The sequence below is a fragment of the Onychomys torridus genome, chromosome 7 (assembly GCF_903995425.1).
Source record: "Onychomys torridus chromosome 7, mOncTor1.1, whole genome shotgun sequence".
NCBI lineage: Eukaryota > Metazoa > Chordata > Mammalia > Rodentia > Cricetidae > Onychomys > Onychomys torridus.
Genome location: NC_050449.1, coordinates 11575393 through 11596550, shown reverse-complemented (window position 1 = coordinate 11596550; position 21158 = coordinate 11575393). Strand labels below are relative to the sequence as shown.

Sequence of the window (21158 nt, the reverse complement as noted above, 5' to 3'; positions counted from 1 at the left end):
TGCCCCTCCCTACTTCCAGCTCGTCTTTTTCTCATGCAGATTTTGGGGTCCAATTATCATCATTAGCATCTTGAACCAAAATGCTGAGTTGTGCTAACAAGTGAAATCCAATGTGAATTTTACTGCCAAATAAGCTCATTAAATCCCAGGCACCGTGAAACAGCTCCTTTGAACAGAACTAGAGAGACACAGAGTTCTGATGTCCTGAGATGACCTCCACTGAAAACGTGGAGTAGTCAATGAACGTTGGCATGCCAGTCAGGAAGTCTGACATCAAGTTAAACAGGGAGTGATAGATGTCATAGCCCTCCCCGGGGTAAGCAAAAGGAAAGGATGTCAAAACAACACATGAGACCATACTGATTATCCTCATTTAAAATTTTTCATTAGCTGCTCAAAAAATACGAAATAAAAATATATCAAAAAGGACATATTGTCTAGAATAGACTCCCAAGGTGACCATCAGCATTTAAAGTCAGTGTGTTTACAGAAGCCATGGCAGAAGCAGCTGCCTGGATTGTCATATTTATTCAAATAAGAAACAGAGGATGGAACCTAGAGGCCAGTGAGATGAATGGGACATTCTGTGAGGGATGCTCCAGGAGAGACAGAGGGGAGTGGGACAGCAGCCATGCCCTCCACCAGCAAGGGAGCACATAGCAGCACCAGGCCGGAGGTCATAGTGTCAGCTGCGTGGGGGTGGGCAGCCTGGGGAGTTTCCTTTATCGTATCTCCATTCAGAGAACGCCTGAAATGGACATTCAAGAAATGAATTCAGGAAGAGCAATTGCGAGTGTAGAGGTGGAGTTTATGAAGGATTTAACTCAGATCTTAAGCTCAGGAATTACTAGAGGGGCACACAAGAAGAAAGTGAGTCCTAACAGCTTCGGTGTGGGCTTCTCAAAAGGCAGGCATGGCTCATTATCTTCTCTGCAGTCATGAACAGGATGTGAGTGTATTTGAAGTTATTATGCTTGAAGAACGGCTTAAGGAATTTAGACAATCCCAGCATGGTTCCTGATGTTTATCAGACAGGACTACAGACAGGTTAGTAGATAGAACTCTAGATGCCAAGGCTGCAGGAAGCAGGGCTGTCCTCACCCACCTTAAACAGTCTACTTGTTTGTAAGCTTCTCAGTAAATATCCAGAAGAGGGGAGGCCCTCTAGAGGTCATAGACTCTTAACAGAAATATGGTCTTTATGGTGAATATTACTTGTACTAGATTTCTTGATTTTTACCTGGCAAGAGGCCTTAACCAGACTCTGAGTTGAGGGGCTCCTTTTTCTTCCAAGGTCCTTATAAGGTCTCCTGTCTTTCTATCCTACCTCACTGGAACCTGAGTGGGGTCTGGCAGAATGCCTGGAATTAGGCAGGTGGCCACAGGGGAGAATTCCAAAAGAGGACTGTGAGAGCCAAGGCATGGAAATGAGGAAGTATACAGTTCACCCACAGATTGAAGCAGGGGTGGACAAAGAATTAATATCTGTTGATCCATGACCAGTTTCCAATTCTATTTCTAGAATTACATAGAACACTGTGACTTATCATCAGCTTTCTTCAAAAACTGAAGAAACTGAGACTTGGAAATGTCTGTTGACAGGCTCATAGCTGCAGAGCTCATAAATGGCTAAAACAAGATTCATATACGACCATCTTGCTGCAAGCATTTGTTAGCTACAGCACCTTGCTACCTCTGTGTAACTGTAGAATGAGCTTGGAGGCTACCCAGCCCAACCTCCTCCACACTGCAGATATCATGTCTGCTTTATCCCTGGTGTAGAAATTCAGCTAAGGCTTAAGCACCAGCCCAGGGTCTCTCCAGATGATTGTACACCACTCCACCAAAATCCATCTTCTTACATCACACAGCTTCAGCCTTGACAGACTCACATAACACTGCCTGTTCATCCCTGCTCTGCAGCCTGCCTGGGATAGCTAAGGAGAATGGTTATGATTCCTTGGGTCCTCTTTTCTCAGCCAAACACCAGTGTTCTCTTACTACTTGATATAAACAATCACATGCTGGCAAGAGGAAGAAGGGTCATAATTGGGGCACAGAGGAAATAAAAAGGAAAGACATATCAGTTTTAGTTTGAAGAGTCTAAGAAAGACTTTGGAAGCAGGAGTTTTTGATGATGTGATTTTGCCAATCAGGGATACATGTTGAGCAAAGAAAGCAGTGAAGAGAAAAACCCAAGCTTTGGGTAGGATGTGAAGATGCATGGTGAAATAGTTGGCATAGTCCTTGTCCCCACAAAGCCTGAAACAGCATCATGATGTCAAAAAGGTAGCAGAGCTGGGCTGGCTGGATGGGAAGGAGTAAAAACAGTCCTTGGAATGGATACTATAAAACAGGGAATGAGAGCCTGTTGGTAGATGGCCATGGTGGTACATTCTAATAAGTATGATAAAATAAAATGAGAGATTTGGAGGCAGCATAATACTTGAAACTTGGCCATGAGCTTTTTAAAACTAAAAAAGAATTCTGACTTGGGTTTGTTCTCAGTCTAGAGTTTGTTGGTACTAATCATCTGAGGACTTTCCATCCACATAAGATGGCTCCAGAGAGGATGTCTTGAATAAAATCAAGCTTGGCAATTTGTGAACTAATACAAAAAAGGATGGCTGAGCCAAGCATACTATAGCCTGGGCATGTCTCTGCTTCTTGGAAAGCCACAGAGACTGCTTCAAATCTTGATTCTCAGAAGAATATGTCTCATATCTTCTTCAGATAAGTTATTGCAGGCCATGAATCAAGAAGGTGTCTTGCTGACTTCTACAGCATTTACCAAAACACAGCATCTCAACAAAGCATATGGGGTTTGGTTCGGGGATTTAGCATTAGTTATTGGACTCTTCAGCATAACAAGGCAATGGCGTAAATCAAGAAATGGACTCAGCTCAAAGTGGCAGTTTAATAATCACAGCTGTATGCTGAGGTATTAGCTATTGGATCAGACATAACCCTGAGGGGTGTGGGAATACTATGGCAGTGAGGAGAGTCGTAAATATGGAAGCAAAGCCTTCCAAAAGTCTCCAGGGAACCACCTTTGCACTGCACAGAAGCCCTGAGCTCCAGCTCAGGTGGCTTTTCCATTGTCAGAGCTATAGAAAGAGGCAAGAATTTCCACCTGAGAAGAACTTGAGGAAGTGGGAAGTTACAGAGAACAGACACACCCTGTGTGCATCTCCCTGGTGTATGAAGAACAACTACACTTGAGGTAGGGAAGATAGCCACCTAAAGGAGGAAGAGGAGGTATACAGATGTGTCTGTGGTGGCCAAGGCAGGGGACTGCCTGAGGTGGAAAAGGTGAAGGAATGTGCATGACATAGAGACGCTAGGATGTGCCTGAAATGGACATGGGTGGGGCCTGTATTTGATATGGAGAATGTGAGAGAGCTGTGTCTGAAGAGGACATGGAGAGGGGTTGTACCTGAGGTGGATAAGGTGAGAAGTCATGCCTGAGACCTGGAAGGAGAGGGGTTGTGCCTGAGGTGGAGGTGAAGGGTTGTACCTGAAGTGGAGAAGGTTGGGGAGGACTCTAAGGTGGAAAACCCTTCGCTTTGGAGCAGAAGTTCAGATAAGGGACTGCACACAGGGTGGAGAAGACAGGAACTGTCCCTGGATTAGAGGAGGCAGGAGGCTCTATCCAGGATAGGGTTGGAAGCATAGACACATAGCTGCATGCGCCCTGTGAGCCTGCAGGATCAAAGGCTCTAGGTGGAATTTTACAGCTCCAATACACATCGTATTCCCTGTCATCTCTGTTTATGAAGCTTACTCAGATCAGGCAGCAGGCACAAAGATCTGGTCCCTGCCATTTTGACAGGTCCTGTTAACATCATCAGTTTATCAGCCTCATTCCAAGTTTTCCTTACAGCTGTTTTCTCAGATACTGCCCCATTTACTTTTCACAACGCTAAGAAGAGTCTTTGTCCTGATTTTCCGAAAGGCAGTCAAGATCCAGAAAAGCTAAGCAACATGTCCAAGACCACAGAGTAAATAAATTCAATAACTAACCAGGTCTTCAGTTTGTCAACAGATCAGAACCCTTTCCTCTCACACTTCACCCTTTCTCCAGGGGACCCAGAAATAGGAAATAGAGCTTATTCCTCGGGCTTCGTGTTGTGACAGAGACTCCCACCGCCCACCCTCCACTGATATAGGACAAATGGAATCATTTGGCTTGATAGAGAGGGAGCCTCCTCCCTTCAGGCTCACTCCATATTGATGGATGCCTGGAGATGCAGAGCCTGCAGGTCTATGGGCCCCACTCCCTGAGCTGTCACGGAGCACAGCACAAGTTCATTAAACCTGGATTATTCAATGATAGTTAATAAGATAAACTTCCCCCCAGAAGCCAACAGGAGTTGACACTGTCATCTCTTAACTGGTACTCAGGAGCTGATGAGGCACTTTCTGCCACCAGAGAGAGGGTCTTTAAGGCTCTTAACAAGAATAGGTGTGCACAGTTGCCTGAGAAGGAATGACATCCACATGGGATTTCTAAAATCAGATTAACCCCTCAGGGCGCACACAGGCAGGCTGCATTCTGTGTACCCAGAAACCTTTAGACCTCTACTGAAAAGAGCATTTATTCCCAAAGTGTCCCAGGGATCCAGACCTGGCACCATCAGAGGCCAGGAACACATGGCTTGCTCCAGAATCAACAGTGGAAGCCATGCACCTTGATAATATATGCTTCAGAAAGGACCGGAGAATTTCTGTGTTATACGTGGAGACTCTCCTGTTCAGAGGAAGCTGGTTTTCAATGATTTTATGCTTTTATTTGGATTAAACTTGTTGAGCTAACCACATCTCGCCAAAGGAGCATATTGAATGTAGACTGGCCTGCAGGCTCTGATTTGCTGTCAGAGTTCCTTAAGCCATCAGAGGGTGGGCCTGTGAGCCAAGCTCCCTGACAGGCCTCTGGATTGACTGTTTATTTACGGCTAAGCAGATCCCAGGCTGAAATGAAGGCAAAGGACCCTGCGGGTCCAGAGGTACATTCCTTACCCAAAAATGTTCCCTTCACAATGAAAAGCTTATTAAAAGCTAAAGGAAGGAAGAAACGATCGAAGTCATAAGCAGATAGAATAAAAACACATGTACATCATTATATGATGAATATTGGTATTCACTTTATAATTCACTTGTTATATTTGTATTACTATTTTTCATACCTCATGCTGCTTTTCCCTAGTGGGGATTGGATGTAAAATATTCATTAATTGGTGGCTGTGGTTTAATTATATGCTTTTCTGTGTATTATGACATAAATCCCCAAGAAAAAAAGAGCTGTGGGCTTGAAATCCAATTGCCGGTAAGTGAATTTGTGCTTTATCTCAAAGTCAGAGATTTGGCAGATCACGTGAAAAGTCCTATGCTAATTATCATGATGAGAAGCGTGGTGGCAACAGGCCAAACAGGAATAAAATGTAGAAATACCTCAGTGCTGAATTTTCTCTGAAACACAGTGGTTATCATTCATTAGATTTATTTTTTAAATATAATCGCAACTTCTACAGATATAAATATCATCATTGTCACCTGTTTCAGCTTACCTAATCATCTTTTCTTCTTTAAAATAGTGGCTTTTAAATTAGAGTTTTGAGGATGTAGGATTTCTTAGAAATGTAGCAGTTACATAAAACCATAACAGATAATGAATGTAATATCTATAGTGGTATATTGAAAATGTAGTGATGTTTGGAGACAGCATCCCTACGTGTACTGAAATAGGAAGGTAAAAGGAATGTAATGGAATTGAGAGCAACAGATTTATATACATAAACTACTGCATGTTGGTCTTGCTTGGAAGTTACTGTAGCTGGAAGGATCTGCCTAGATAATCCTCCTTATGAAGAGGTCTGATGTTCTCCCAGGAGACAGCATCCCTTTTCTGGGGCATCCCTTGATATCACATACCTTACCTGTCAAAACAGTGATCTGATGTATAGTGTGTGTGTGTGTGTGTGTGTGTGTGTGTGTGTGTGTGTGTGTGTGTATTTAATGTCTATAGACATCATTTTTCATCATCATTGTAGGACCTGGCTTATTAGCTCATTGGTCTCAGTTTCTTTATTGAATTAATATTTTAGTTTTCTTGTTGAATGAATTCAACTATTTGTTGAATAAATATGCCTAAAGTTATGTTAAAACTTGTCATCAGAGCTCTTTGAAGTGGTTCATGAGATGGTCAAACATCAGTTAATATTCCACCAACACTGATGAATATATGAAAAGCATAAAGATTTGGGGTTAAATAAATCTCAAGATGTATTTTGTGGCATTGGATCTTGTAGAATCATGGTAGAGATCATTCTAAATATTCAGTTTAAAATTCCTTCATATTCTAAGACTGAGAGCTGGATTAATGCCAAGAGTGACCTTTGCAACTGATCTGTAGCTAGTGGCAAATGGGGCTAATGAATCCTGAGTTTGCTAGTACTGGCGAGCTGCTCCTCTTGGGGACTACAGTTCCAAAAATGTTTGCAGGTAGTTAGCTCCACATTCCTGCTTTCTCCTGGACAGCGATGACTGTTGTGGGACAGTCTTAATAACCAGGGAAGGCATCATGGAGAGGACTGAGTTCAAGGGCCAGCTCCCGCCAATGAAGGGAGTAGCTGAAGTCCAGCACGTTCCTCCTTAAGTGGGAAAGAGCACTCCAGTAAGAATACTAACCCACTGAGGAATTGCCATTGCATTTGAGGGTTAATTTTAGTTGATTCACTTTTTCAAGAGTCCTTCGCCCCTTAAACTCTTCCAAGTTGAAAAAATCCTAAATACATTTAGAATACCCTGGGGCCTGTGGAAAGCATGCTTCTTTCGATAGGCTGTACCTGCCTTCTCCCTCGTTCTGACCTAATTTATCTGGGCCCTAGTCCACTTTAATCTTCTCTCAGGGATTTCCCTTCTAAGGGATTAAACTTTCATCTGACTGAGCGTGAATAGAGCAGTGGAGTGGAAGCCTGACTCAGCCAAGGATAATTCTGCTTTTTCTGATAGCTGTCAGGGACTCCTTATAGATAATCAATAAAATACCATGTGGCAGAAAGGATTAGGAAACAAAGTGAGTTGGGCTTTCACAATTTACAGTTAGACTTTTATTTAGAAATATGTACTCACTACCCCTCTCCCTTCCCTCCCACATCCCTTCCTCCTCACCATCCCCCCACCCACACACCCCACCCCCACCCCGCCTTTCTCTCCCTGAAATCAACAGCTAACATCTCTTACAATGCGCCCTTACGTTTTTCAGAGTGGTAATGGGCTGCAGAAGACAGAGAAGCCCACAGTGCTTGCAAGAGACTGCTAGGGAGCTGGAAACCTTCAGGACCTCCTGGCAGAGTCTTGATGTGGTGATCTCTCTACAGCTGATACTGGCCCAAATAAAGCTTTGGCATATTTTGTTCTAATAGGATGAACTCTTATCCTTTGCTCTTATCCTGGCATTGGAATGTTGACAGATACAGAGATCTGTGGTGGGCACCAATCACCAGTGTTGACCATCCTGATGTACATGCTTCTGGGTGGTCCATTTGTCACTCACTTGAGATCACATATAACCCAGGCCTTGACAGTTTCTTTTTGTTTTTGGAGCTGAGGATCGAACCCAGGGCCTTGCACTTGCTAGGCAAGCGCTCTATCACTGAGCTAAATCCCCAACCCCACAATTTCTTATGATCCATAAAATTGGTGGTGAATCTTTTAGTGTCCTGATCATGTTTCTTCTGTCTTTGTCACAGGAGGAGTGTGCCCGGGGTCCAATGATCCTTGTGTGGAGAAGCCCTGCCCAGAGGACATGCAATGTGTGGGTTATGAGGCCAGCAGGAGACCTTTCCTCTGCCAGTGTCCTCCAGGGAAGCTAGGAGAGTGCTCAGGTACAGAGTGGCATGGACAGGGCAGGTTGGATCTCCTGTTCCTGGGACGTGTTCCTTGTGTGAATGACTCTGCCCAGGAGACACGTGCATACAACATTTACCTTCAGAAAGGATCACGGCCTATGTTCACCCTCATGTTTAGTTGGGACAGGTCACAGCCAGTCCATGCTAATGAGAAATGAAGATAGGGCTCCTTGTGTAAAGGGGAAGTCATATTATGGGTCCACAGTCATGTTGCATGGCTGATATTTACATCATTTTCATACATATAATTTTCTTCTGATCTTTATCCAATATAACATTTTTTATCTACTTCTCACACTTTATTTTCACTTTGTTTCTCTTCTTTCCTCTGTAAGTGTCTTCATTTGCTACACCAGTAGGATCATCTTTTGTAATAAGGTGTATTTAACACCCGGGGGACATTAATACCAATATTGGAACCTGAGATAGTTACTATCTCTTGTAGTGCATACCCAACAGCATGGCTGTGGTGCTGTGAGTGATACAGTGATGGTAATTATAGTAGTAACCATGGGAATATGAGCTATCACGCCTAATGTATAAAGAAAGCACTTTGCTGAGCACAGGGTTTAGAAGTTCATTCTTTGCAAGGAGAAGTCCTACTATAAAAAAAAATGGGAACCACACTCCATTATGGTTGATGTCCAGCATAGAGCTACCCAAGAAACGAAGGGAAAACCAGGGAACTTGAGTAAGTCACTGGGGTGTCCCTGCCCCGGCACACATGCCATGCACACAGCATCCCTTTCTACCGACATCTAAACAGAGAATTTTGGATTGCTGGTGACAATCACCCATTTGCTTTATTTCCATTCTTTCTGCTTTTCACTCTACAAGGCTATTGATCTGTTTGCTGCAACATTATGTTGGAGAGAATGTTAAAAATTCAAAAGAGGGTTAATTCCGAATCAGGTGAGTTCAGAATCGGTGGAGTGAGTTGGATTACAGTCTGGGAAGGGTGACTCTTCTTTGAGAAGCCATGCTGTACCACGTGCCTTGATTTCTTCTGAGAATCCTTTTTCTCCTAACCCTCAAGCTTAAGCCTACACTTTTCAAAGAGAAAGAGAGAGGTGGGGGAAGGGAAAGGAAGCCTTGTCATTAATGATTAGCCAATGGAACTGTGACAGCAGAGGGCTTTCCTCTTCAACAGCTGACACCTGTTGGCTGTTTGGTGTTACTGGAGAATACAAGTATTTCATGAGAGTGGATTTGTTTTACAGAACTGAACATTCTTCTTTTTAATTTTTATTCTATTTCTTTCACTAGGCAGGATTGACTTAGGACCTCGTATATGCAAGGCAAGCACTCTGTCGTCTAGCTGCTGCTAGCCTTTGCTTTTTCATTTGAGAATAAGTGATCCAGTTACAGTGAACTCACCCTATAATCTAAGCAGGCCTTGACTTGCCAGCCTCCTGCAGCAGCCTCTCCTGCTGCGGGATTTCAGGCCTGCACCACCTGACCCAGCCACGCTCTTCCGCTCTTTGGTGTCTAAGAGAAGGCAATGGTGGGGGAGTAATCAAATGATGTCTTTTAATAATACTAAGTTTGGAAAGAGGAAGTTAAGAATCTAAGGCTTCTAAGAAAATCTGCATTATGGAATTTACCAAGTCGCTCTGAACATGGGACAAGTGGGATGATTTGGGTAGCTGACTGGTTAATAATTTAATGATGTAAAATTGTGAACTGGATTTAATTAAGACCCCTGGGTTCCACCCTTAACTGCTGTGGTCTGTAATCAGCTTTCCTGGTCTGTGTGTGTGTGTGTGTGTGTGTGTGTGTGTGTGTGTGTGTGTGTGTGTAGGGGTGGCTTCATAGGTCCCTGATCATTTCTGGATTTTAAAAGAACACTTTTGCTATTGAAATGGTCTTTTCAGGGCACACTTCTCTCAGTTTTGCTGGAAACAGTTACATCAAGTACCGGCTCTCTGAAAATAGCAAAGAGGAAGACTTCAAGCTGGCTCTGCGCTTGAGAACACTGCAGAGCAATGGAATTGTAATGTACACTCGAGCCAACCCCTGCATGATTCTGAAGGTTAGTAAAATGGGCTGCTTCTTCCACAGCTCTGCTCCTATACTTACCTCTCGTTGTTGTTGACAGTCGTATATTGAAGCCCAGGACAACTTCAGACTCAAAATAATCCTCCTGCCTCAGCCTCTCGGCGCTGTGATTATGGGCATGAGCCACCATGCCCCACCCACAATTGTTTCTTATATGGCTACATTGGCTACTAAATTGGGAGATACTGAAATTATTGTCTTGTCAGTTTAGAAGACCAGAACAGACTTCAAGACAAAAGAGCGAGCAACGGGGTTGGAAAGTGTGCTGGCATCCTATTTCTTTCTAGTAGTTGTATTTTCAAACTGGCTGGTGGAGACATCTCCCTATAGAAAGGGCTTGAATATGCACACACCTCCTTAACATTCCAATCACTCCACAGCTCATTAGGACAGATCTCTCTATTAATCCCATGACTAGGCTAATCCTTTAACAGGTTGACTGTCCATGTTCACCACATGTTCTCCACGCTCGGGCTAGCTACACTTACGTAGGGAGGAACTAGGAGATCGTGGGCACAAATATTCCATGTATCCTATCATAATCCAAGTCACCCAATTTTTAAATAAATTCCTGACCTCAGAAGTTTGCCTAAAGCAGACAGATTTTCTTTAAAATAAATCTGGCATTTGTATTCAACTTGGGATTTCAAGTGCCTTCATGATTATACTAAGAATACTAACAAATGTATCTGCATCTTTCTAATTTTAAATTTAATGTAAGTCTGCTATGGACATATTATCTCCACTTACCTGATCAAGAAGAATAATGCAGAGAGTTTTATGTATTCACCCAAGGTGGCTCAGTTACTGAGCAGTGAGGTCTGACCCCACAGTGCGGTATCTCCCACCCCCTGCTCTTAGCCTCCAAGCTCTCCTCTGCTCTTCTTGACATTCCTGTTCAAACGATCACAGATTACATGCTGCACATCTCTAGACCAGACCTGGCTTCTGGCTCAGGGGGATAAGAGAAGACCAGATCCAGTGTCTAGGCATGAGAGTGGGGAAGAAATATGCTTCCCCTGATCTGTCCTTGGAGGGTTATATTTCAGTCTCTTATTCACTCTATTATTGCTCGGGCTCTTTAGAAGTCTTCAGAGCTTGCCCAGTGGAAACTGATCATCAAACAAGAACAGCTAGAAGTGTAATGGGAAGGAGCCTGTCAGAGATGCCAGGATCTGGTGTCTCTAGCCTTCCCTCTCCTCTCTCAAGCTCTAACAGATTACTGTAATGCCAATATTTGCTGTTAGATCATCTCTGTACAGCACTAACCTTGAGAGGGAACAGAATATCATATAAGGATGACTTGATCCTAAATTGAATCTTGCCATTTGTCCATCCCTGGCAAGTGTGTTACCAGTGCACCTCTCTGGGGACAGAAAAGAAGAATAAACCCCTGAGGGAGCACTCACCATGCACGTGTGTGATAGATACCTTATGAAACAAATGTGTTTCTGAAGTTGTAAAATTGAATTGCTAAAATGAATTCCAATAATCTAAGGCCAATTGCTGTCTGAAGAGACCCTCTGTGAGTGAATGCCATGGGGTTGTGGACCATCACTGCCCTCTCTCTGTTTTTTGTTTTGTTTTTTTCTTCACATGTTGAATTTGCCAATAGCAGGATGCAACTGTACTGAACTGGAGCAGACAGTCATCCATGTCACCAGGAGTATCCTCATAGGGGACTTGCTGAACACTGAGCCTCATGGGAGATTTAATCTCATTGGCTTTAGGCACAGTGAGCACCCTGTGCTTTGCTTCAGCCACTAAAATGAAATGCTGGCCTAAACTGTACCTCCTTGTTGCCTGTATTTTCTCAGGCAGAGTGTGTGCTGAGGAAATCTGTTTACAACAACCAGAGAGCATCCCCTGGCAAGTGGTGAAGAGTTGCACAGTGGTCAGAAAATACAAAAAACTGGGTGGACAGAAGTGTCACTGTACCCTGGCTGCAGTGACAAGCACTTGTCTTTCTGTCTCCTGTCACTGCCCTGGCTTCTAAAAGAGATTTGAGACTTACCGTAAACACACAAATACAATAAAATCTAAGCACCATTGACATGAAAATAAAAGGTTACAATGCAATCAATGACGTGAAAAAAAGTAAAATATCATGATTGAAAAAAACCATAGAAAATACATTAGTTGAGCACAAGCCCACTTCTGAGCTTCCAGGAAACCAAAGCCACAGAGTAAGAAGGGGCTGTGTCCCCTTCATGCCTGTTAAAGCAAAGTGTCAGGTTTCCAGAGCAGACGTGGAGGAATCAGAGCAGCCCTTTGTGCTGGCATCAGACCAACTGGAAAGCAGACGGAAACTCGGGTGGCTGATGTAGAAATGTTCTTAAATATAAAAAAATATTTAGGAATGTGATATGTCAATAAGTCCTTTAATTGGATTATTCTCAGACTTGGTTTGATACCCAAGAACTGAAAGAAAGACAGTACTTTTGTAGGTGATGTGGGTGGGTCTTTCCATCATGGACTGCAGAAACTTTCAGAGTACTTTCACATATACGGCTTTCTGATTCTTACCCACTCCTTAAAGGCAGTGCCCATGTCTGCCCTTGAGAAGACTGAGATTTGGAAGCATTTGTTTGCTTCTTTAACAAGTAATGACTACTCCACAGTGAGTGTGACAGGTGAACAGGTTAGAAGCACATCAGGAGTTAAGAAGAGGGATATTCACACATTTATTTATCTCTTCATGCAATTATTTTTTTCTTAAAGATACCCCACATGTCTGATGCCCAATAAGTGGCTTTGAAAATACATGACTGAAAGACATCCTTTCCAGAGATTACTTAATGACCCTTGTGATGATTGGTCTTAAGTGAGACCTTGATTAGATTTAGATGTACTTAGTAGATGGGTGAGGCACACATCTAGATATGGCTGTGAGAGGCTTCCAGAGATAATTAACTGAGAAAGAAGGACCTATCTTGAATGTGGGTGACCCCTTTCCAACTCCACATTTTTTCTGCTTCTTGGCCACCAAGATGGGAGCTGTCCTCTTCCCCTGTCACATCCACCTGGATGGGATGGACTAGGCCCCCTGAAAGTGCAAACTGAAGACTAAATCCTCCCCTGTGCTGTTTCTGTAAAATATTTTGGTCACAGCAATGATAAAGCTAGCTAACACAGCCCTCTGACAAACAGTCCCATGCAACAAGACTCATAATTTAATAATTTCTACTCAAAATCCTTTACTATGAAAATTACTTTTATGGATCTGATTTCTTGTCTCTTAATGCCCTAGTCATTGAAATTGATCAAAGCACACCATTGATTTCACCCAACTCTGAAGATGTAGATGTTTTATGACATAAGGGCATCTATCGTTCTCTGAATTATGCATATCACTGAAAAAAAAAAAAAAAAACACCCACCTGCCCAACCAATAAACCATTTCAGTGGCATGACTACAGATCTTTTGCAGCTCAGACACACTTCGGTCTCTACTGCACCATCTCACTGGTGCTCTGATTTGAGGAAGTTCGTCTTTTGCAAAAAACAAAAAACAAAAAACAAAAAAAACCCCAAAACTTTAAAACTTGGCAAACAGAGAAAAATTAACTACTATTAGAGTATAGTTTTCCAATATGAAGATGACTCAGATACTTCAAAGAGAAGGAAGTATTCTATCTCTCTGGTATAACATACCTACTGTTATTAACTTTTCACAGGGTAACTTTGGGCACCAGGATTCTAGAGTGTCATAGCAACAAACCTGAAGGTTCAAGAAGCCTAGAATCATAAAGATGCAGGTGATATCTCTTTGGACAAAGTGAAACTGTAGGTGCCTGGCTTCTTTCACTTGGCTATGCTGCTGCTGTTATGTTATAAAAAGGGTGGGGTGACTTATCTGTGTTCAGTGTTCACAGAGGATAGTTTTAGATCCTTAGCTGCAGAATTTTTATGTGTATGGATGTATCAGACTCATGTCAATTTTTTCTGGTTATTATACACAGGCAATTGGTAGTGATGGGGGAAGGGAATGAACCAAGTAATACGTTAATTGAACACTTATGTGAACTACACCTTCACCACCAGATTTCCCACAACAGACTGGGGACAGTGTTTTGTAGCCATGGAGCAAAAACAGCAGATGGGCTGCTGCAGAAGAAGGTGTCTCCAAAGCTGTGTTCTATCACTTTATTACCTGCACTCAAATACAGATGTGGATGTCATCTGTGCATTGTCACTTGAGAAAGTTCTCTGTGATTTACAATAGCCATTCAGCCTATTTTGCTAAACAACAAAAACCAGCAATTGTATATAGGTGAAAGCTCTCTGGAAATAAATGTTTGTTTTCAGCCCTTTCACATCCAAACATATATACTCCAGAGCAGTGTGTGTGTGTGTGTGTGTGTGTGTGTGTGTGTGTGTGTGTGTGTGTTTATACTGGTGAGTGCACACACACTTCATGTGTGACATGGTCAGTCATTCTGCAGCAGACACCATGACACATCTCTCTGTTCTCTAATTCCAAAACCACTGAGGTAGACCCATGCTTTCCAGAGAGCGGGGTGGTACAGGCAGACCTGGAGTTAAGTTCTGCATTCTCTGAGTCTCTGGCTCTGCCCTGCTCTCCAGGCTCCCAGTGATTTGGGGGCATGCATTTATGACCCTGACTTGCAGGTGAGAAAAATCCATGGAGTCATAAGGCAGGCATGAGAGTCACTGGGTTGTTTGACTGTGGACCTTTCTGAAACAGGATGTTTGTGAGGATGAGCATGCTGCAGAAGCCACTGGTTCTTTCACAAGTAAAACACACCATGCAAAGACCAGCTTGGCTCATTTCTAAAAATTCATTTAACATTTTATTTCTTTAGTTGCTGGTGACATGGAAGAAGTGTCCTTGTTGGTCTTTCATTTCCATTCTTCCTTTCTACTATTTCCTCTTGTTGAGAGAGTCTGTGCTAAAACAGAAATGCAGGTGTTGGCATCTCTCAGGACAGACAGACCACTCCATCCCATTCACAACTGGGACACTGGACTCCACAGAATCATTTTCTAGATCTAGAGGCTTTTGTCTCACAGTGCCCAGCTGTGAATCCCTTAGTGGCCAAATTTAAGCATGGCCACATGGGGGCCTAGCTCTCAATCCCTTAATCCTGATGTCACATATCATTTCTAAGAAACACAGTCCAGAGTGGAGCAGCAAGGGTCAGAGGCCAGCCATCTCAACAGCAGGGCAGCCTGGGTCTACACAGCTGTTAAAGATCCATGCTGTCTGCCAGGTAGGATCCTTCGATGATACAGCTTTCTCACCTATGGGCAATGCTCCCTGGTGTTAGCCTCCAGGGAATGTGCTGGACACCATGTCTAAAGCTGGCGTGTCTCCCCTGTAGCACCCTGACAAGGGAGTGGAACATCCCCAAAGTGAAAACAGTTGACCAGAAGGACTTGTTAAATATGAATAAGCTCTAAGCCAGGGCTCCCAACCAATGCACCCTAGTATAGTTATGAATGCAGCTCAAGACAAAATTATAAACTCACTTAAATGTTACTACTTTTTTCTGTGATTTTCACTTTATAACTTAATTGTGTCATTTTCAAGCATGAACTTCATACTTTTATAGATGACAAAATCATGTCCCAATGTCACTCAGAATCAATGTTTCTATTCTTTTGCAAGCCATGTGGTGGGCTGAGTTAGACACCCATGAATTTAATATGTGGCCCAAGATAGTCCTTCACACAGTGTGGTCCAGGGAAGACAAGAGGTTGGACAGCTCTGCTGTATGCAGTAGCCAAGCCTGGACACACTGGGAGGGCCTCTTGTCTACATGGTGAACAGCGTGGGAAAAGATGGGCTTAAGGATGGCATCATATTTAATAGAGAGAGTTTAAAATCCAAAATCCACACAAAGCTGGCTACCAGGAAGCCTTTGCTTCTATTGGCCTCTTCTCTCCCCCATATCACACTCTTGCAAATTTGTCTGGGGAGTATGTGTGTACAGATTAAATACATGACCTTCCCCCACTGGACTAGTGAGCCCCAGAAGGGCTGGGTAGATTGCCTTAGCTTATTGCCTACCACATGGTGAGTTTCCAGTGAATATTGGTGAGTTCATTGAAATCATTCCTGTGATAGAGAGTGGTGCAGAAGCAAATGAGTTATTGCAGTGGGTCTTAAAAGGGGCACGATCCCAACACGCTGTCTCAAGGCTTAGGCCCAGCACTCGGGAGGCAGAGCCAGGCAGATCTCTGTGAGTTCGAGGCCAACCTGGGCTACCACGTGAGCTCCAGAAAAGGCTCAAAGCTACACAGAGAAACCCTGTCTCAAAGGAAAAAAAAAAAAAAAGGCGTGGGGGACGATCCGTTGTTAGAAACTTTCTTAAATACCACTGTGTGCTTCCTGGCCATCGCTATGGTCGGTAGAGGGAAGATCTGAGAGGTGTTAGGTCTATGTTTTCCTAGCAGACAGTGGAGGGCTTAATTCACACAAATGCAAACTCTGGCCTGGATGGAACATCTGCCCTGTCGGGATCACGGCATTTCGAAACTAGGCTCATGAGGGCTCTGCATTTCTTTCTACGCAGATTGTGGAAGGCAAGCTGTGGTTCCAGCTGGACTGTGGCAGTGGCCCTGGGATCCTAGGCATCTCCAGCCGCGCTGTCAACGACGGGAGCTGGCACTCAGTCTTCCTGGAGCTCAATCGCAATTTCACCAGCCTGGCCCTGGACGACAGCTATGTGGAGCGGCGGAGGGCACCCCTGTACTTCCAGACGCTAAGCACCGACAGTGCCATCTTCTTTGGTGCCCTGGTGCAGGCGGATAACATCCGCAGTCTGACAGACACGCGAGTCACACAGGTCCTCGGTGGTTTCCAGGGTTGCCTGGACTCCGTGGTGCTTAATCACAACGAGCTGCCCCTCCAAAACAAGCGCAGCAGCTTCGCCGAGGTCGTGGGTCTGACCGAGTTGAAGTTGGGTTGTGTGCTCTACCCAGATGCATGCCAACGCAGCCCCTGTCTGCATGGTGGCAGCTGCAGCGGCCTACCCTCTGGCGGTGAGTGCACTTGTGTGTTTGCGATTAGGGGAAAAGGGCATGTACCTGTGGGAGGTTCACCCTCACAACCAGCACCTCCCACTTTCCCCATGATCTTCCTGGAGATGATGCTCACCTGCTTCTGAATCCTCTCTGCTGCTGAAGCTTGGTCTCCAGATTAGCCAGTAACTAGATGTCAGACTGTATAGGCCACCACCTCATCACTGCACAGCCCACACCCTTGGAGACTTCAGCTCCCTGTAGGGTGTGAGTGACTTCAGAAGCCACCTGCTGTCACGGCAGAAGGCTGCCTGGTGTCTGCACTGACTGAGCTGCTAATCAGGCTGGGATATAACTTTACCAGCAACTAAAGCGGGCAGAGGAGTGAACCTGTAATCAAGAGTTAATGGTTATGGAGCATGCTTTTGAGATATGTCTTGAAAACAACTCTATTTTGAACTCTACAAAGGCGCAAGAAGTCACAGTAAAGGAGAGGGAGCTGGAGGATACCCCAGTCAGTCAGTGCTTGACTGGTAACTGTGAAAATCTGAGTTTTATCTCTAGGAACCATGTATCAAAAGCTAGCCACAGTGAAGTGAACCTGTAACCCCAGCACTGAGAAGGTGGAGATGGGTGAGCCCCGGGGCTCAATAGCCAGCCAGTCTAGCCTGTATGGTGGGTTCCAGGCTGGAGAAGACCCTGTCTTCAAAACAGAAAAGATAGGAAGTGTCTGAAAAAAAATAACTCCTAGTAGGGATGTCCTTAAACCCTCCTAATTACACATGAACATGAGCGCACACACACACACACACACACACACACACACACACACACACACTCACACATACACACATACACACATACACACACACACACACACACACACACTCACACTCACACCCACGGAAATGAAAATATACAGAGAGTCTCAGGAGGGGAGTCAGTTAGGGGTGGGCACAATGTTCCTCTCTAGTCACATCTCCCCAGGTATATCCTCAAGGAGAAAGGGGCAAGAACAGGAAAGAGATGGGAGGTACAGGGAGGAAATGAAGGGGAAAGAGGGGCACAGAGCCACAGCACATCTCTATAGTTATTGAAGGCCCAGGAGCCTGAGATCTAAGAATTCCTTGCTCCACCTAGGTGCAGGGTCTTTGTGGTGGTCCACAAGGTCAGGCCTCCCTCTGGCTGAGCCTTGCCACCTCTCAGCAGCCCCAGCTGGTCCCCTCCAGCCTTTTGCAGCAGCCATCTGAGTAGCAGATTTAAATATTCTCCACAATCATTTAAGACTACTCGGCATTGGCATCTATGTTTCGTGCAGACTGGCTCTGAATTTAGAGTCCATTTTATTATTAGAATGTTCTAAACTGTCCATGGAACGATGTGGTGCAGGAACACAGACAGCAAAGCTGTTCAGACTCAGACATGTCACTGTCACAATGAGGGCCCATGCCCTGGGGGAACTTTCTACAGTCTCAATTTAAGAAATCTATTTGCTGTTTTTACTGTCTCAGCAGTCTATGTAAATAAATGGTGGTTATGGCTCCATAATTCCCGAATGATGGGCAGTGCCTCTCCACTAGCTGCTCTGTAAACCAGCCCCTTATGACAAATCATGGCCAGTTTTTCATGAGGAAAAAAAAAAAACCCTACCAGTGTGAGCCACTGACAATTTATGAAAGAGCCATATAATTAAATTGGGTTGAAATGGAACACCACGCCATGTCAAATCCTGGGTACGCAGCCACAAATTGTAACATACTTGAACCATGTCAGGACATTGTTTTTCCTGGCAAAGCCATGGTCTTCCATAGAGGGTTATCTTTAAAATAATAATAGTCACTGAACAAAGGGAAATTTGGCTCAGTAGGGTACATTTTTAACTGCCATAAAATCCTTTAGCTAAGTACCCAGAGCAGGTATGTTATATAACTAAATGGCTCTTGGGCTCCACTGAGAAACACCAGGTTTTTTTTCTGTTTTGTTTTGTTTTGTTTCATTGAAACAAGGTCTCATATATCCTAGGACAGCTTCAAATTTAATGTGTAACCAAGGATGTTCTTAGATATTTTACCTTCCTCCTCTGCCTTACAAGTACTGGGATTCCAGGCATGCATCATCACCACACTCAGTATCCATGGCATTAGGGATCAAACTAGGGCCTCGTGCATCCCACCAGCTGAACTGCATACCAACTCTTTCCTATACTCTTTCCTTGCCCTCCCTAAGGGCCAGGCTTGCTCTGTATGGTGCAAACCTTCTCTCTTTGCTCAGCCGTGTTCTACTTTCTTCTATGCTAGGGCTTTCTTCTTGGGTCTGGACTCCTCAGCTCCTCTTGTCAGCTCCAGTCTTCTCTTTGCACCTAAGAGCATATGCTTTTCTGAAATGATCATGCATCTTCTCTCATGTCCATCCACATCACTCCCCTGCCTCAAACCCACTACTCTGATGGTGTGAGGAGGCCCCACAGGGACTCCAAGCCTGGTTGAGAGAACCTGGCTCTGGAAGCATGGCTCCAGGTGGAATAAGAATAAGAATGTCAGAGGTCCTCTTCCAGTATGAGTGGGGACCTGCCAGCCTCCCGGCTATAAAGATGAGGCCTTGGCCTCAAAGAAGAGGCTCTATTTTCTTTCCTCCGTTTTCTATTAATATCAAGGCATTTTAAAAAGGTTTTTTCAAAAGATTTTTTTGTTTTATTTTATGTGTGTTTGGCTACGTGGATGCCAAGCACCATGTGCATGCCTGGTGCCTAAGGAGGCCAAAAGAGGGCATCAGACCCCCTGGAACCAGAGATGCAGGCAGTTGTTAGCTGCCATGTGGATAGTGGGAATAGAACTTGGGTCCTACTAACCACTAGGCCATCTCTTCAGCACCTAGCACGGACACTTTTGTCATGTCCTTGTTTTTACTACCTGAAACATCCCTTTTGCCAAATTAGGAGGGTGGGTTACAAGAAAAGAATGAGCCAAAAATCAGGCCTCTATTTCCTATTTATGGAACCATTAAATTAATCCTAAAGTCAGTTACAAGAAATGCCTTCTTTAAAGCACAGTGAAATGAAGTATAGCCATGCCCTCATGAACTATTTCTGGCTGCCAGAGAGGTCTAATCACACAGCCATGGTCTTGGGCTCCCAGATCAAAAGCTAAAATGCATGCAGTGTTCCAAGAGGACATTTGAATTAAGGACATAGATTGAACTTCTTAGAGGTAAGCCCTGCACATGACAATCTGATGGCAGAGTTCACTGGAACATCAGTCTGGTTTTTTGGTTTTGGTTTTGGTTTTCTAACTCTCTCCTGTTGATCACTATAAAATTCCAGGACATGATTTGCCATTGCCATCCCCTTGATTACAGAACAATACTGGAGGACTGGGTCTCCTGGTAACAGACTCCATTCTCAAACTGTGGCACATTGTTCCAGAACATTAATAATCTATAAAGTCAACCCACAGCAAGAAACATTTCCTTTCAGGATTCTTCCCAACTACCCCAAACCCAACCAAAGCCTTGGCACAAGGACCAAAGAGTTGCATCTACTAGCCTGGAATGGTATAGTCAGCAGCTCTGACCAGCCTTATAATTCTTCCTGCCTGAGAAGCAACCCTCAGCAACCCAGGGGAGTCAAAGCACAGAGTGTGGGCTTGTAACGTGACTCTGTAAATCAACCACAGAAAGAAGGCTGCCCCTTGGTAATGTCTTAAAACTCTCTATATACATATACATACATACACACACACACACACACACACACACACACACACACACACACATATCTCACAACATGACCTAGAAACAGCAACCACCGTGGAGAAGAACTGGCTGACTGGCTGGAGCCTGTTCTGACCCTTAAATTTTCAGACCCATTGGGTGGGGCACAGACCAGAGAGCACCCACATTCTGAATAAGATGTGCTCAATTCTCCATGCCTCATCACGCTCAACTCAAGACAGTTTAAGGGGAGACGCAGCAGAAGCTAAGTTGTAATTTAGTGAAGTAATGCACCAAGCTGTGTCGTGCTGTCACCAGGCCAGAGGCAATCACTCAGACAGCTTTGCATGAAACTGGATGCCTAAATCCTGAAAGGAAACACTGGCGAATTTTCAGTGGTTGGAGATACTGGTTTGAGTGTACATAGTACTAGAATATTCTTACCTTGCAAATGCTTATACACTAAGACATTTGATTTTTCAATACTCTGGGAAC

At 44.1% G+C, this 21158-nt stretch overlaps 1 protein-coding gene across 6 annotated transcripts in view; it reads left to right on the top strand.

The window, feature by feature from the left end:
• Positions 1–21158, top strand: part of Fat3 (FAT atypical cadherin 3) — a 584013-nt gene that overhangs the window by 545208 nt on the left and 17647 nt on the right. For all 6 annotated transcript variants that reach the window (XM_036193856.1, XM_036193855.1, XM_036193852.1 and 3 more), the window contains 3 exons: positions 7752–7886; positions 9785–9942; positions 16508–16976. In XM_036193856.1, the coding sequence (XP_036049749.1) occupies positions 7752–7886; positions 9785–9942; positions 16508–16976 (762 nt within the window). The remainder of the gene's footprint in view (positions 1–7751; positions 7887–9784; positions 9943–16507; positions 16977–21158) is intronic.